This window comes from Mustela putorius, unplaced genomic scaffold, assembly GCF_011764305.1.
Source record: "Mustela putorius furo isolate JIRA1106 unplaced genomic scaffold, ASM1176430v1.1 tig00003862_pilon_pilon_pilon, whole genome shotgun sequence".
Taxonomy (NCBI): Eukaryota; Metazoa; Chordata; class Mammalia; order Carnivora; family Mustelidae; genus Mustela; species Mustela putorius.
Genome location: NW_025422014.1, coordinates 940,823 through 955,884, shown reverse-complemented (window position 1 = coordinate 955,884; position 15,062 = coordinate 940,823). Strand labels below are relative to the sequence as shown.

The 15,062-nt window shown below is 35.5% G+C and overlaps 1 protein-coding gene across 1 annotated transcript; it reads left to right on the top strand.

Moving 5' to 3' along the window:
- The first annotated feature begins 7,821 nt into the window (after positions 1–7,821).
- On the top strand, positions 7,822–9,028 carry LOC101674232 (putative P2Y purinoceptor 10). The gene is given in 1 exon segment (XM_013048167.2): positions 7,822–9,028. A coding segment is annotated over 1 exon segment (1,044 nt). The 3' UTR covers positions 8,866–9,028.
- The last annotated feature ends 6,034 nt before the right edge of the window (positions 9,029–15,062 follow it).

Sequence of the window (15,062 nt, the reverse complement as noted above, 5' to 3'; positions counted from 1 at the left end):
ACAGACACATGAAAAAGTGCTCCATATCACTCGGCATCAGGGAAATACAAATCAAAACCACAATGAGATATCACCTCACACCAATCAGAATGGCTAAAATCAACAAGTCAGGAAATGACAGATGCTGGCGAGGATGCGGAGAAAGGGGAACCCTCCTACACTGTTGGTGGGAATGCAAGCTGGTGCAGCCACTCTGGAAAACAGCATGGAGGTTCCTCAAAATGTTGAAAATAGAACTGCCCTATGACCCAGCAATTGCACTATTGGGTATTTACCCTAAAGATACAAATGTAGTGATCCAAAGGGACACATGCACCTGAATGTTTATAGCAGCAATGTCCACAATAGCCAAACTATGGAAAGAACCTAGATGTCCATCAACAGATGAATGGATCAAGAAGATGTGGTATATATACACAATGGAATACTATGCAGCCATCAAAAGAAATGAAATCTTGCCATTTGCGACAACATGGATGGAACTAGAGCGTATCATGCTTAGCGAAATAAGTCAAGCAGAGAAAGACAACTATCATATGATCTCCCTGATATGAGGAAGTGGTGATCCAACATGTGGGCTTAAGTGGGTAGGAGAAGAATCAATGAAACAAGATGGGATTGGGAGGGAGACAAACCATAAGTGACTCTTAATCTCACAAAACAAACTGAGTGTTGCTGGGGGGAGGGGGTTTGGGAGAAGGGGGTGGGATTATGGACATTGGGGAGGGTATGTGCTTTGGTGAGTGCTGTGAAGTGTGTAAACCTGGTGATTCACAGACCTGTACCCCTGGGGATAAAAATATATGTTTATAAAAAATAAAAAATTAAAAAAAAAAAGAAGAAAAGAGTGGATATTGACCCTTCTGATTCACAGTTTCTGGTGATCCTTGTTGAGAGTCTCTTCCTACGCTCTCTGACCATAACCTACTTCCTGGCTCCAATGCTTGAGCCCTCTACTGTTTCAGGAATCTCCTTTTGCTCTGTGGTCCCTTGTATCCTGAGACCTCAGTGTCTTACCCAGAATTCTGCCTTTTCATTTCCAAAGCCCCCTTCAGGGAAGGGTGTCTCTTACAGGAGCAGATTTCTAAGTGTTCTGATTTTGCCCTCCAGTGTTATGTCACTTTCCAGGTGCCAGCTTACAGTGGCTCCCTCCCCATTCTGTTTATCTTCCAATATCTCCTAGCAGATTCATGACTCCACCCTTCCAACCTTTATAAAAGCGGTAGCTTTTCTGTTTGTAGAGATCCAGTTGTATATTCTTACATCTCAGGCTGATTTCATAGGTGTTCAAAATGATTTGATAAATACCCACCTAAATTCAGAGGACCAGTTGATATGGTGTCCCCTACTTCTCCAATATCTTGCTTTCTCAAACAAAACAAAACCTTAAAAGCTCATCTTTTCATTATAGCATTGAGAAGTATAGATTTTTTTGTTCTGTTTTGTTTGAGAGATAGAGGATTCCAGCAGGGATCTGGGTAGAGGGAGAGGGAGAGAATCTTAAACAGTCTCCACACCCAGTGCAGAGCCTGGTGTGGGGGTTAATCTAAGGACCCTGAGATCATGATCTGAGCTAAAATCAAGAGTCAGACTCTTAACCAACTGGTCCTAACCCAGGTACCCCTAGAAATTGTTTTGTTTTGTTTTTAACATAGGAATCCTGATTGTTTTCTAAAACCTAAGCATAATGCAATCTTTTTGTCACTGTTTCTGTTTTGTTTTACTATCATTTTTTTCCACACAGTCAAGACAGGAGTAAAAATTGGATGTAGATAAGTAAGCCAAATTATACTACAGTTATGAAATGTAGCTACAAAATTGTCCATGAGCTTCCTCATTCGGGGTGGAAAAGAATGTCTGACTGTCTTGGTCTATTTTTGTTGTTATAACAAAAACTACAGATTGAGTGTCTTAAACAATATTTAGTTTTCAGTGTTCTGGAGACTAAGAAGTCCAAGATTAAGATGTTGTCAGGTATGGTGTTTGCTGAAAGTCCACTTTCTGTCTTATAGATGGCCATCTTCTCACTGGTGGAAGGGGCAAATGATCTCCCTGGGGCCTCTTTTAGAAGGGCACTAATCCTTTAAAGAGTTAGTTACTTCCCAAAGGCTCCACTCCAAACACCATCACATTTAGGATTAGGTTTCAACATATGACTCTGGGTTGGGGATAAAAATTCAAACATTAAGCCTATAGCATTAATTAAATGATTCACAATATTTGTGAGGAGATAATATACTGGTGTCTCAGATAAAACACAATCCTTGCTGGTATACAGTGTGTTAGGACAATGTTTTTCAATGTGTGGTCCCTGGATCCATTGGAACGTATTAGGAATGTAAATTACTGGGCCCTAACCTAAACCCACTAAATTAGATACCGTGGATGGGACAGCACTCCAGGTTATTCTTAGATATGCTCAAATTTCAAAACTAATATGTTAGGATGGGAATAATAAATTCTGTCTGGGTTGATTTATGACTAGGTAATTACTGAGTTAGGCCTTAAATAATGAGTCAAAATTCTGTACACCATACTTCTTCCTTCAGCTGAAAAGAATTTGGTATATTTGGAAAACAAATAGATTTGACATTGTGATATTATGAGAAAACATTAGTATTGTAATTTGAAAGACAAATAGCTTTGGATGTCTTCCTTGAGGATAATTTGGTATTATAGATCATAAGCCTACCAATTATACTTTTAAAAATTTATTCAAAGAGAATTAGTTGCTCAAATGTATGAAGATGGGTGTACAAGAATGTTTAGCAAGGCATTATTTCCAATAGTGAAAAATGAGAATCTACCTCAATGTCCACTAGTTAAATAAATTATGGTATATAATTCCGATGAAATTCTAACTACCATTAAAATGATTGTTTATTAATAAATTGATTAATAAATCATTATTAATAAATGCCTATTTATTAATGATACCAAGTTTGTAATGATTATGATTGAAAATAAACTATAATTATAAGAGTATTTGTGTATGAGTCAAATTTGGTTAAAATATCTATACTTGTATTCATTTATAGATCTATAGGCATGGGGGAAAATGTAGGTTATACACCAATATGTTAGCAATGGAAATATTGATGATAGACATGTATATATTTTGTTTTTATCTCTATTTTCTAATGTGAAACTATAACCCTTATATAAAGAAATAATGAAAGTTTAAAAACAACTTAATCTAGGACTGTTAAGCAGATAGTTTAAAAGATTTACTTATTTATTTGAGAGAGAGGGTGAAAGCAGAGGGAGGTGAAGAGGGGAAAAGAATCTCAAGCACACTCTGGGAGCTGAGTGTGGAGCCCAGCGAGGGTTCGATCTCAGGACCCTGATGTCATGACCTGAGTGAAAACCAAGAGTCTGACACTTAATCAACTGAGCCACCCAGACACCGCTGTTAAGCAGATTTTTTAGACAAACTTATTATTAAGGATAAAAGTATTAATTCTCCTTTTTAAAAACGCTATATTTGGGACACCTGGGTAGCTCAGTCAGTTGTCAGTTGAGCAGCTGCCTTTAGCTCAGGACATAATCCCAGGGTCCTGGGATAGAGCCCCACATCCGGCTCCTTGCTTTACTGGTAGCCTGTTTTCTCCCTCTGCTGGCTCTGTCTGCCGCTCCCCCTGCTTGTGCTCTCTCTCCTTCTCTCTCTGACAAATAAATAAATAAAATCTTAATACACACACACACACACACACACACACACACTGTATTTGTCCTAAGATATTTTGGGGGGGGGGAAGCAACAACAGACCTAATCACTCTTGTTTTAATAGTTCACTGTCCAGGTTACAGTTCTAAAATCTAGTATTGGTTTATTTCTAAAAGTTTGTATTGTTATTAGGTAATTACAAAAATATGGGTTTCATCTTTAAAGTTCCTGGAAAAGTAAAAATTACTCTGTAGTGGAAGGCAAGAGGATCTTGTTTCATCCTTTGCAAATAATTTTCTCTGTGAATTTGGAAAATTTAATCTCTCTGTTTTGGGGGCCTTGGTATTCTCATTTATAAAAGGTGTCATGATCGAAAGATCTTGATTGTCTTTAACTGCTCGAATATTCTAGGGATCTCTAATGAATTTAATAGCCCAACTATTTCCAGAGATGTGAATGAAGTATAGATGCTAAAAATTAAAATAAATTAAAACTCTTAAATTCCCTTTTAAGGGTTGTTCTTCTGATGTTACATAGGATGTTACTGATACTTCTCTCCTTTAGTATAACTTCTCCCTTAATGGAATTTTTTAAATAAATGTGTTAAATATTTTAAAAGGTTTGGACATTGGTATACTTATGACACCTGGTGGTCAAATCAAATATCACATCTAGATTCTAATTCCCCAGACACTCTCTCTCAGTGTGACTTCACCCCTCCACCCCAGGATTTATCCACTCATCATGCATTCAAGTCATTCATTCAAGAAACACGTAGTGGATCCCCAAAATGTTCAAAACACTTTAGGAGACACTTTACTGTGGAGAAAAGAAAGTAGTTAAGAGTCTTTGATATGTAAGAGATTGTAATCTACTTAGAGGAACTAAAGAGGCTCCATGCAAAGGCAAATAACCACAGCATGTTAAGTGTATTAAATGTATTCTCACTAGAAAAATGGTCAAAACTATGGATAGTGTGAGGCCATAGAAGTGACCTCTGGTTTGGAGAGGTCAAGAAAGTCTTTTTAGGGGAGGTGAGGCTTGCCTTTCTTGGGACCTCAGTTTCTCCAGCTGTAAAACAGTGGTAATGTTATGTTGTTGCATAAGATTGCTGTGAAGAACAGATTGACAGAGTGTGTATAAAGTACTTAGCATAGCACTTCATCTAAAGTATGCATTCAGTGATTTTTATTATTATAACAAAACCAGAGATGATCAAGGAAGAGTTCATGTACATTAACTATTCTAAATTTTATTTCAAGAATAATTATGGTTCAAGTTCACATGGCCTTTTATTTAAAATGAATATACAGAATACAAGATCAATTGTTTTAGTTAGTTCAGTGAACAGACAAACAGACCACAAAAACAGATAGTGTTGGCTAGAGTTTGCTAGACTAACTGGCTGTTTTAGCAAAACAGTCAACTCAGTGGAAAAAAAAATTAAAAGAAGTTGCTTATTTGAATGAGCTGGTTGTTTGACTGCAATGAACTTTGACTAAAATACTTTCTATCTGAAAGCACCATGTAGTCAATGCAAAGACATCAAATAGATGGTTTGGCACTGTATAAGCCGTGTGTGTATTGACTGAATTTTTACAACTCCAATTGGTTGTATTTGGGTTGAACAGGCTCTGTCTCAGACTTTATATTGCTTTCAATAGTTGATGTTAAGTGTGTCTCAATTTCCCTTTAATTCCATAAATGTGAAATGAACTAACTGCCTTTGCAAGCACAAAAAGTACAAGAGAGTACTAAAATTCCATTTATCCTTTTGTTTCTACACTCAAAGGCATGCTATATTTCCTGAGAATATCAAATGTTTGGGTAAACTGTCATTTTCAAGGGTTAAAATAGGCTATATTATAGTAATTTGGGGCCAAAAGCTATACTGATCTGATCCAAAAGAAAACCAGGAACAGAGACTCTGCATTTTAGGAGTGAATGTTTAACCTGAATAAAGGAAGATTTAATAGAGACAGGATTTCTGTCTTCAGGTATTTAAAGAGTTTCATGTGAAACAGGGAGTAAACTTTATTTGACATTGGTAGGAAGAACTAGGTTAAAATGACAGAGATACAGAGTTAAACTCACTAGAAGGAAGTACTCTCTAACAATTAAGATTGTTTAAAATGTAACAATTCAAAATTAATAATTTTTCACTGACTGTGTCTCAATAGCTGAATTAAAGATAGGCCCTTTTGTGAGAAAATGTATGGTCCAATATAAACTTTTTCTTGGTTATCTCTTAAAGTCAGTTCCATTTTTGCTATTGGCGAATCTTGCCATTTATTCCAGTGCCAGTGTTTTTCTGCTTAATGATTTGCTTTGTTGGCATCTAAGTATATTTACTTGTATGCCATGTGCAGTTTACATCTTCCTTACAATCTGCCAGATAAGTTCCAATTATAATACTTGACGTCTAGCTAAGTAGGTCCATCTCTTCTCACCTCTGTCCTAAGTCAGTATATTCAGCAAACATTTATTTACTGAGCCCTTACTGTGGGCAAAAATTGTACTGGGTAATTGGGGAGAAAATTCACTTATTGAATAGATGTCTACTGAGCACAATCTAATGAATCATTACAGTATGGCCTCATTGTTTTGAGGTGTATTTGTAACTCTTTTACATCATTCATATCTCAATGTAATTAAAAAACCCAGAATACTATCAAAGATAATTTTGTGGTTATCTACCACTTAAAAGTATCCAGTATTTCTGTTTGCATCCCATTAATACAAATAATGAAAAAATGTTTTAATCTGTAATAAACTGACTATAATATACTTGAGACATATTAAACTGTTAACAATGCCTCCTCAGACACATATTAGGAAATAATCCCCCAAATAAGTATTTAACTTTGTAATAGATATAAAGGAGACTCTGGGTACTATAATTAGATTATTTTGAGGCAGACAGAGAACTGTTATCCTAGCTGATTTAGTATGTTCTGTAATTGAGAAAATGTCCATCAGATTATAATTTTTAGTGATTTACATGTACATTTTATAGGGGATATGTTCTGTGTATAGTGAATAAATAAATATTATACTATCACAAAGAAGATAGGTCATTTTTTTTAAGGATTTTATTTATTTACTTGACAGACAGAGGTCACAAGTAGGCAGAGAGGCAGGCAGAGAGAGAGGGCAAGCAGGCTCCCCAACGAGCAGAGAGCCCAATGCGGGGCTTGATCCCAGGACTCTGGGATCATGACCTGAGCCAAAGGCAGAGGCTTTAACCCACTGAGCCACCCAGGCGCCCCATTTAAAAAAAAAAAAAAAAAAGCCCTTTCGCTGCAACTACCACCAGATACCTTGTAGTTTCACATATTCTGGTAGTTGCTTGAAATAGTAGCAAGGGTAGTCTCAATAAATGTGAATGTCTGAAGTTACCATAATTCTGCTAATAAACACAAATCTCTAAAGTTACAGAAACTTTATGAAAAGTGCCATGACATACAAACAGGACTAATTTTGCCCTCAGCCAAATTCTGAAGGAGCCAAAGTTTATCTGCCTATATTGCACCATTTTTTCCAAGCTTCCATCCTTCCAAGGCCTGATGACCTGTCAGCCCTTCCCAGGCCCTTATGTTTCATTCCCAAAGGTTCACAGACTCATCTCAGCAGTCACCTGATCCCTGATAAGACTGCAATTTAAAATCAACTCAGTTTTAGTCTTTTCCAGCACCAATGATTGGATACCCCATTAAATCTCAAACTTTGAAGATACAGATGAAGACAATTGTAATACTTAAATATGAAGCCCAGGAAAGTGTTAGAATGTATGTCTGGGGAAATTTCCAGTAAGGTCTTGCTTGTTGGTTATCTCTATAGGTTTGATTACTTCCCCTGGCTACTAAGGGGGAAATCTGACTAAGGTTATTGACAAAACAGTGACCTTTTTGATTTCTAAAAATAAGCTCGACAATGCTGTTATATATTTGTAGATTGCCATGATGTTTTCAGGTTACATAAAAAATACCTTTTGAATTTGTAAAAGCTCACACTTGAATACTTCTTTGACAGGGCATGTAGATATTTGAATAACCAAACATGAAGTGGCATGCCCTTGAACCTATTTTTACTTTATTTTCTGCAGAGATCATCATTCTAATGCTTTCCTCAAGGGAGGAAAATACATCCTCAAGATGGGAAGTAATAGCACAAACAGTATAAGAACAAAGTGCACTGATCTTCAGGTGTCATTTCAGTACTGTCTCTATGCAACCATTTACATCCTCATATTCATCCCTGGTCTTCTGGCCAACATTGCAGCCTTGTGGGTTCTGTGCCACTTCATCAGGAAGAAAAATAAAGCCATCATTTTCATGATCAACCTCTCTGTGGCTGACCTTGCTCATGTGCTGTCCTTACCCCTCCAGATTTACTATTACATCAGCCACCACTGGCCCTTCCAGAAGGCCCTTTGCCTGCTGTGCTTCTACCTGAAGTATCTCAGCATGTATGCAAGCATTTGTTTCCTGACGTGCATTAGGCTTCAGAGATGTTTCTTTCCCCTCAAGCCCTTTAGGGCCAGAAACTGGAAGTGTAGGTATGATGTGGGCATCAGTGTTGCCATCTGGATCATTGTGGGGACTGCGTGTTTGCCACTTCTAATTCTGAGAAGTCCTGGTTTAACCAAAAACACTGAATCTTGCTTTGCCGATTTAGGGTTTCGACACATTAGCATGGCTTCCTCCATTAAAATGATACCTGTAGCTGAACTTGGAGGTTTTCTTTTGCCTGTTGTAATTATTACTTATTACACATGGAAAATGAGAAAATCTTTACAAGAATTCCAATCTCCCCCTCAGAATACTAAAGAGAGATAAAAGGCTTTGTGGATGGTCCTTATGTGTGCAGTGGTGTTCATTGTGTGCTTCACTCCTTACCACTTCAACTTTCCATTCTTTATGATGGTAAAACAACATGTCTTTTCAAACTGTTCCTTTATTAGAGGCACCCTATGTTTTCACATCATTTCTCTATGTCTTGCAAATCTGAATTGCTGCCTTGATCCCATTGTATATTATTTTTTGACTTCAGAGTTCCATGATAGGTTTTTGGAACACAGCGGTTTGGCTCTTCAGTCATGTGTGGGATGCAAAAACAGTGCTTTAGAAATTCATCATAGGAAAGAGGATCTTCAGACTATCTCTCTTGAAATTTTGGATGATTCAAAGACATTGTAATCAAATTACTGGTTAGAAAAATCTGTGTTCTCTATCAGGTTAGCCATGTCACCTTGAAGATTTTTCTTAAAAAATAAATGGTGTTTTGAGTGCCTTAACAATACATGGCATCCTTCCTTTCAACCTCAAAATGATCCTTCCAAATTTTCCATCCAAAGGGAAACATTCTGTTCTATGGAGCATATAATAAAATATCTTTCTTTACAGAAAGTAATAAGCAACAGAATAAATTGGACACCTGTTCCTCAGCAATGGGTCCAAAGTTTTCACTTTCTTCCTGCAAAAAAAAAGGTAATTGAAAATAAGTAGACATAACATTCAAAAATGTATAGGAGAGTAATATGATCCTACCTTTATTTAGAAAATTTATACTACCTGAGTAAAGTAAACTAAAGAGGAAAGTTTTTTAATATTAATATGAGTTGTGGGAATTAATATGAGTATAACTTGGAATATCTATGAGCATTTCCTTTTGTCCCCTTGGGGAAACAAACAATTCAATTCATCCCAAATATCTCAAAGTATCATATTCACACACAGCACATACACCTTACACATAGAAGACAATAGTGTTCTAACATATGTCATAAACTTCAGAGTTTCAAGCTTTGTAATGAAAGCTCATTGTTTGAAAGTCTCAGAGAGTGTGTTATATTATGCTTACTTTTATATATTGGTACTCATTCAGAGAATTTTTTTATATTTGTATTAAAATCAATTGTACAATGATATTTCTACATTAATTCCTCTATATACATTCAAATATATCACAACTTTGCTTGATATATTTTAAATAATGAATTAATAAAGTATCATACATATGTAGTTTTCAGTTAGATCTCATTTCTCACAAGTAAAGACATATATAAAGAGAATATTGGTGGATTGAATATTATTATAAATGCATAATGAGAAATTGCAATTTTTAAAAAATATTTGTGGTGAAATAATTTTGTAATACAAATCACTACCATTGAAAAATTCAAAACTGAAAATTTCATATGTTGGTTTTCATTAAAATGGTATTTTATAAAGCAGTACTCAGGTTTATAAAATTATAAAGACTTACTGTCTTATCTTTATAAGGTTGGAAACTCACAAACTGTTTTATCTGTGTGATTTTTTTGTAGTAGTAGCAATTGCCTATTAGAACAGAAACAGATAATAACATTTGTTACAGTGTTGAGAAAAATAGAGTATAACCTAATGTATAAACTTGTTAAAACACTATGTTGTACACATGAATGTAATGAAACATTGTGTGTGAACTACACTTGAATTAAAAATAATTTAGGAAAGAGAGGAAAGTGCTTCTTGGCATTGGAAGATAGCAGCAGAGTGGGAGGACCCTAGGCATGTCTTGTCTCACAAACACAGCTAGACAACTATCAAATCAATAGAAATACCCCAGAAAGTGACCTGAAGACTGAAAAAACAAACCCCACAACTGAAGGAAGAGAAAAGGTCACATCAAAGAAGGTAAAAGTATGGAGATGTGGTTTAAGGGAGGAAGGGATTACAGCCCCTGTTGATGGAAGGGAACCTTGGTCATGGAGAAGGTCAAGAGAGGACCACACTGGGGAACACACAAGGAGGATGTTTCCCAAAAGCCACTGATTTGGAAAAAAAAAAGAGGGGCTGTATTTTGGGGGTTCTTAAAAACTGTGCAGCTTAAACCTGGAGTTTTAAAGGTCAGAGGGCTTGGCTGGAATAAAACCCCAATGGTATTATGCTACTCCTGGAGAGAAGGCAGGCAAAAAACCTGGGGGCAGATGGCATGGAAACAAAGATCTGAAGAACTTCCGGGACACACAGAATGGAGATTATTCACTCTTCTTAAAGCACAACCCTGAGAGGCAGCATTCATGAAGACACATCTCCTAGAATAAAAGAGCTGACCAGTTTCATATGATAATAAAGGGAACAATCCAACAAGAAGATCTAACATTTGTAAATATTTATTCACCCAACATGGGAGCACCCAAAACAATTCATTTAAAAAAAATGGATGTAATTGATAGTAACACAATAATTAGTCGCCGAGTTTAACACCCAACTTACATCAATGGACAGATCACCAAAACAGAAAATAAAGAAGGAAACAGTGGCTCTGAATGACAAAATGGACCAATAATGAAGCAAAAAAAAAAGAGAAAGTAAAACAGTACCATTTACAATTGAACCAGAACCAAAATAGTACCTAGGAGGAAATCTAACCAAAGAAGTAAAAGGCCTGTTTCCTGGAAACTGTAAAACACTAATGAAAGAAATTGATGATCATACAAATAAATGGAAAGATATTCTGTGCTTATGGATTAGAAGAATAAATACTGTTAAAATGATTCTGATACTCAAAGCAATCTATGCATTTAATATAATCCCTATCAAAATACCCCCAGCATTTTCCACATAACTAGAACAAACAATTCTAAAATTTGTATGAAACACAAAGGACCCCAAATAGCCAAAGCAACTTTGAAAAAGAAGAGCAATGCTGGAGGTATCACAATTCTGGACCTAAAGTGAAATTATAAAGATGTAGTGATCAAAACGATATGGTACGGGCATAAAAATAAACATAAAGATCAACAGAACAAAATAGAGGACCCAGAGATGAACCCACAACTATATGGTTAATTTTTCTTTGACAAAACAGGAAAGTATATCGATGGGAAAGACAGTCTCTTCAACAAACTGTGCTGGGAAAACTAGAAAGCAACAATGCAAAAGAAGGAAAGTAAACCACTATCTTATATGATATACAAAAATAAATTCAAAATGGATTAAAGACCTAAATGTAAGACCTGAAACCATAAAAATCCCAGCAGAGAAATTTAGTAACTTCTTTGGCATCAGTAAAGCCTTTGGCATCAGTCATAGAAACTTCTTTCTAGATAGGTCTCTGGAGGCAAGGGAAACAAAAACAAAATGAAAGATTGGGATCCCCTAAAAAAGAAACAAACAACCAAATTTCTGCATGAAAAAGGAAACAAGAAAACTATACAGCAACAATCTGAGGGGTTTGAAGTGGCGGGTGGGTGGGAGGTTGGGGTACCAGGTGGTGGGTATTATAGAGGGCACGGATTGCATGGAGCACCGGGTGTGGTGAAAAAATAATGAATATTGTTTTTCTGAAAATAAATAAATAAAATAAATAAATAAATATTAAAAAGAAAGAAAACTATACAGCAACCTACAGAATGGGAGAAAATACTTGCAAATTAATACCCAATAAAGAGATAGTATACAAGTTATATGAAGAACTTTTAAAACTCAACACCCCAAAATGAATAATCCTATTATAATGAACAGAAGTTGTGATAGAAACTTTTCCAAAGAAGACATACAGATGGCTAACATACACAAAAAAAGCTGTTCAACATTCCTCACCATCAGGGAAATACAAATCAAAACTAACAAGATAGCACCTCACACCTGTCAGAATGACTAAAATGGACAACATAGGAAATAACAGGTATCCGCACGGATGTGGAGAAAAGGGAACCCTTGCCTACTGTTAGTGCCAATACAAAGTGGCATTAAAGAAACAAAACAAAGAAGCAAAGGGGAAAAAAAGAGGAAAACCAGGAAACAGATTCTAAACTATAGAAAACAAACATGATTACCAGAGGTTACGTGAGTGGGAGTATGGGTTAGTTGATGGGGATTAAGGAGTGTACTTGTGATGAGTTCCAGTTGCTGTATGGAAATGTTTAATCACTATACTGTACATCTGAGACTAATATTGAACTGTATATTAAGTAACTGGAAGTTAAATTACAAAACAAATAAAAACCTAGGTTTCCTGAAGTCCTCTGCAGATTTGTATATCAAACAGTTGTATTTTGTAGAAAATATTGGTTAGCTCTTTTAAGTACCTGAACATTTAAAATATCATTTTAGTTGCAAATATTTATAAACTGTATTATGTCCTATTCACTTAAGCAGTTTTGTTTTTAAATAATGGGACACAATTTGAAAGAAGCATTAATCCACACTCAGAAGACCAATATACTAGTTTTAGGTCTGCTACTGATAAGCTAGGTATCTTTGAGCAAGTTAATTCTCTTCAGGTTTTCTTTTTTATTACATCTCCAAAAGTCTAGGTGATCTCAATATGAGGCATACTTTCTTGGAAAACGCTTTCTAAACCCTAAAACACTTTAGAAGTGTTTGTTTTGGTTAGTGTTAGTGTTGTTATTATTTAAGAAGAGCTTCAACTCTATGATTCAATGCAATCTTTTCAGGATGACTGAGGATCATCATTATAAACATGTTATTGTAATATATATATGCTACTCTCAGAGCAATTAAAATTTGTAGCTATTGAGATTTTGCTTGTACCTGCAATAAAATGGATGCATGGATTTTTAGTTCTTATATATTTGATTTTATAAGTGGTTCTTTATCTTTTCAGACTATCTATATTTGTCAGTGTACCTGCCTAATGAAGTCCATATCATTTCAATTAGTTCTTTGTAATCTTTTATGGCTTTGAGAACACACTAATCAAGCTAGTTATAACAGGGCTGAAATCTGACAAAAATGAGTAAATACTGATTATTTTATTTTATTTGGAGAGGATGTGTGTGGGAAGGGGGAAACATCTTATGGAACAAAATATACAGTGTTTGGTTTATGGACTTTATGACATCCATTTTGTCTATTCAAGATTATTTTACTTTTTCTTGGCTCTGTCAGCTGTGTTTGGATAGTTGAGGTGCAAAATATTTCAGTTCCAGATCACTGAGGTGTGACAAACTGTTTGACACCTAAAATTTCTTGGAATATAAATATTGCCAGAATTTGTTTATTTATGTGTATATATGTATATAGAAAGACATTTATATATACATTTATAAATAATTCCATATTTATATATTATATAAAATATATTTGTATATGAATGTATATATAATATATATAGAAATATGTGTATAATTTCAATAATCATATATATCAATTATATATAAAAGTCTATATGTTTGATATAAGTATTGCTATTCCAGCTTTCTTTTGATATTATTATTTTTTAAAAAAGAATGTATTTATTTATTCGACAGAGAGTGACACAGCAAGAGAAGGAACACAGCAGGAGGAGTGGGAGAGGGAGAAGCAGGCTTCCCACTGAGCAGAAAGCCCAATGTGGGGCTCGATCCCAGGACCCCAGGATCATGACCTGAGCCGAAGGCAGATGCTTAATGACTGAGCCACCCAGGTGCCCCTTGATATTATTTTCATTAAAAATATTTCTCCATCCTCTCACTTTCAATCTGCATGAGTGTTTAGATCTAAAATGATATAAATAAAGAGGGTGTTGCTCAAAAACTCTACTCATAGGCCTAGATGTCCATGAATGGCAGAGTTGACATGACCAGGACATCACAGTAGTCATGGTTGATGGCTCTGGTTTGGAAATAGAGATATACAATGTATATACTGTGTGGACAAAGGTATAAAGGATAAAGCCTATTTTCCATGATCCTGTTTCATCAGAACACAAACTATTTTGCTCATATGAATGGGAAAGTGGAGAGGGAAAAAGAGAAACACAACAGCTATTGCCATAGAGGCCAAAAGTAACCATTCTGCATGAGCTAAAATATTGATGAAGAAGCTGTGAGCTCCACACTCAATGAAAGGAATAAATGTTTTCCAAAAAAAATCATCAGAAGCCATCTTGGGGACAATGGTGGAGTTGTATTTCAGGTCCATGAGGAGAGTCAAGTCGAAAATACATGGGTGTGTGGAGATGGGTGTCCATGAGGATAAAGATGATCGCAACAGGCTGCCAAAGAAAGCCATAAAGAAAATGAGTACAATGAAAATGAAATGAAACAGGGCAATACTTGATGATGTTTACATCGATCTTGATTGTTGTTTACATCAGACTTGATGGTTGTTTACAACCCCACAAAAGGAAATCTGTTAATGTTTGGTTGCAGTTTTCCATTTTCTATTCAGTGCTTTTTCTGAAAAAGAAAAACTCATGTGTGGTAAATAAAGAAATATAAAAATTTTACTTGTTTTTCTTCAGATTATTTGAGGTTAATTGTGAAGTTTTCATTAAATACTCATTTTCCACATGTACCCTCCTTAATACCAGTAACCTGGTGATGTGCTCTGGGTGTTAAACACAACTAATGAATTGTTGGACAGTACATTAAAAACTAATGATATACTGTATGTTGGCTAAT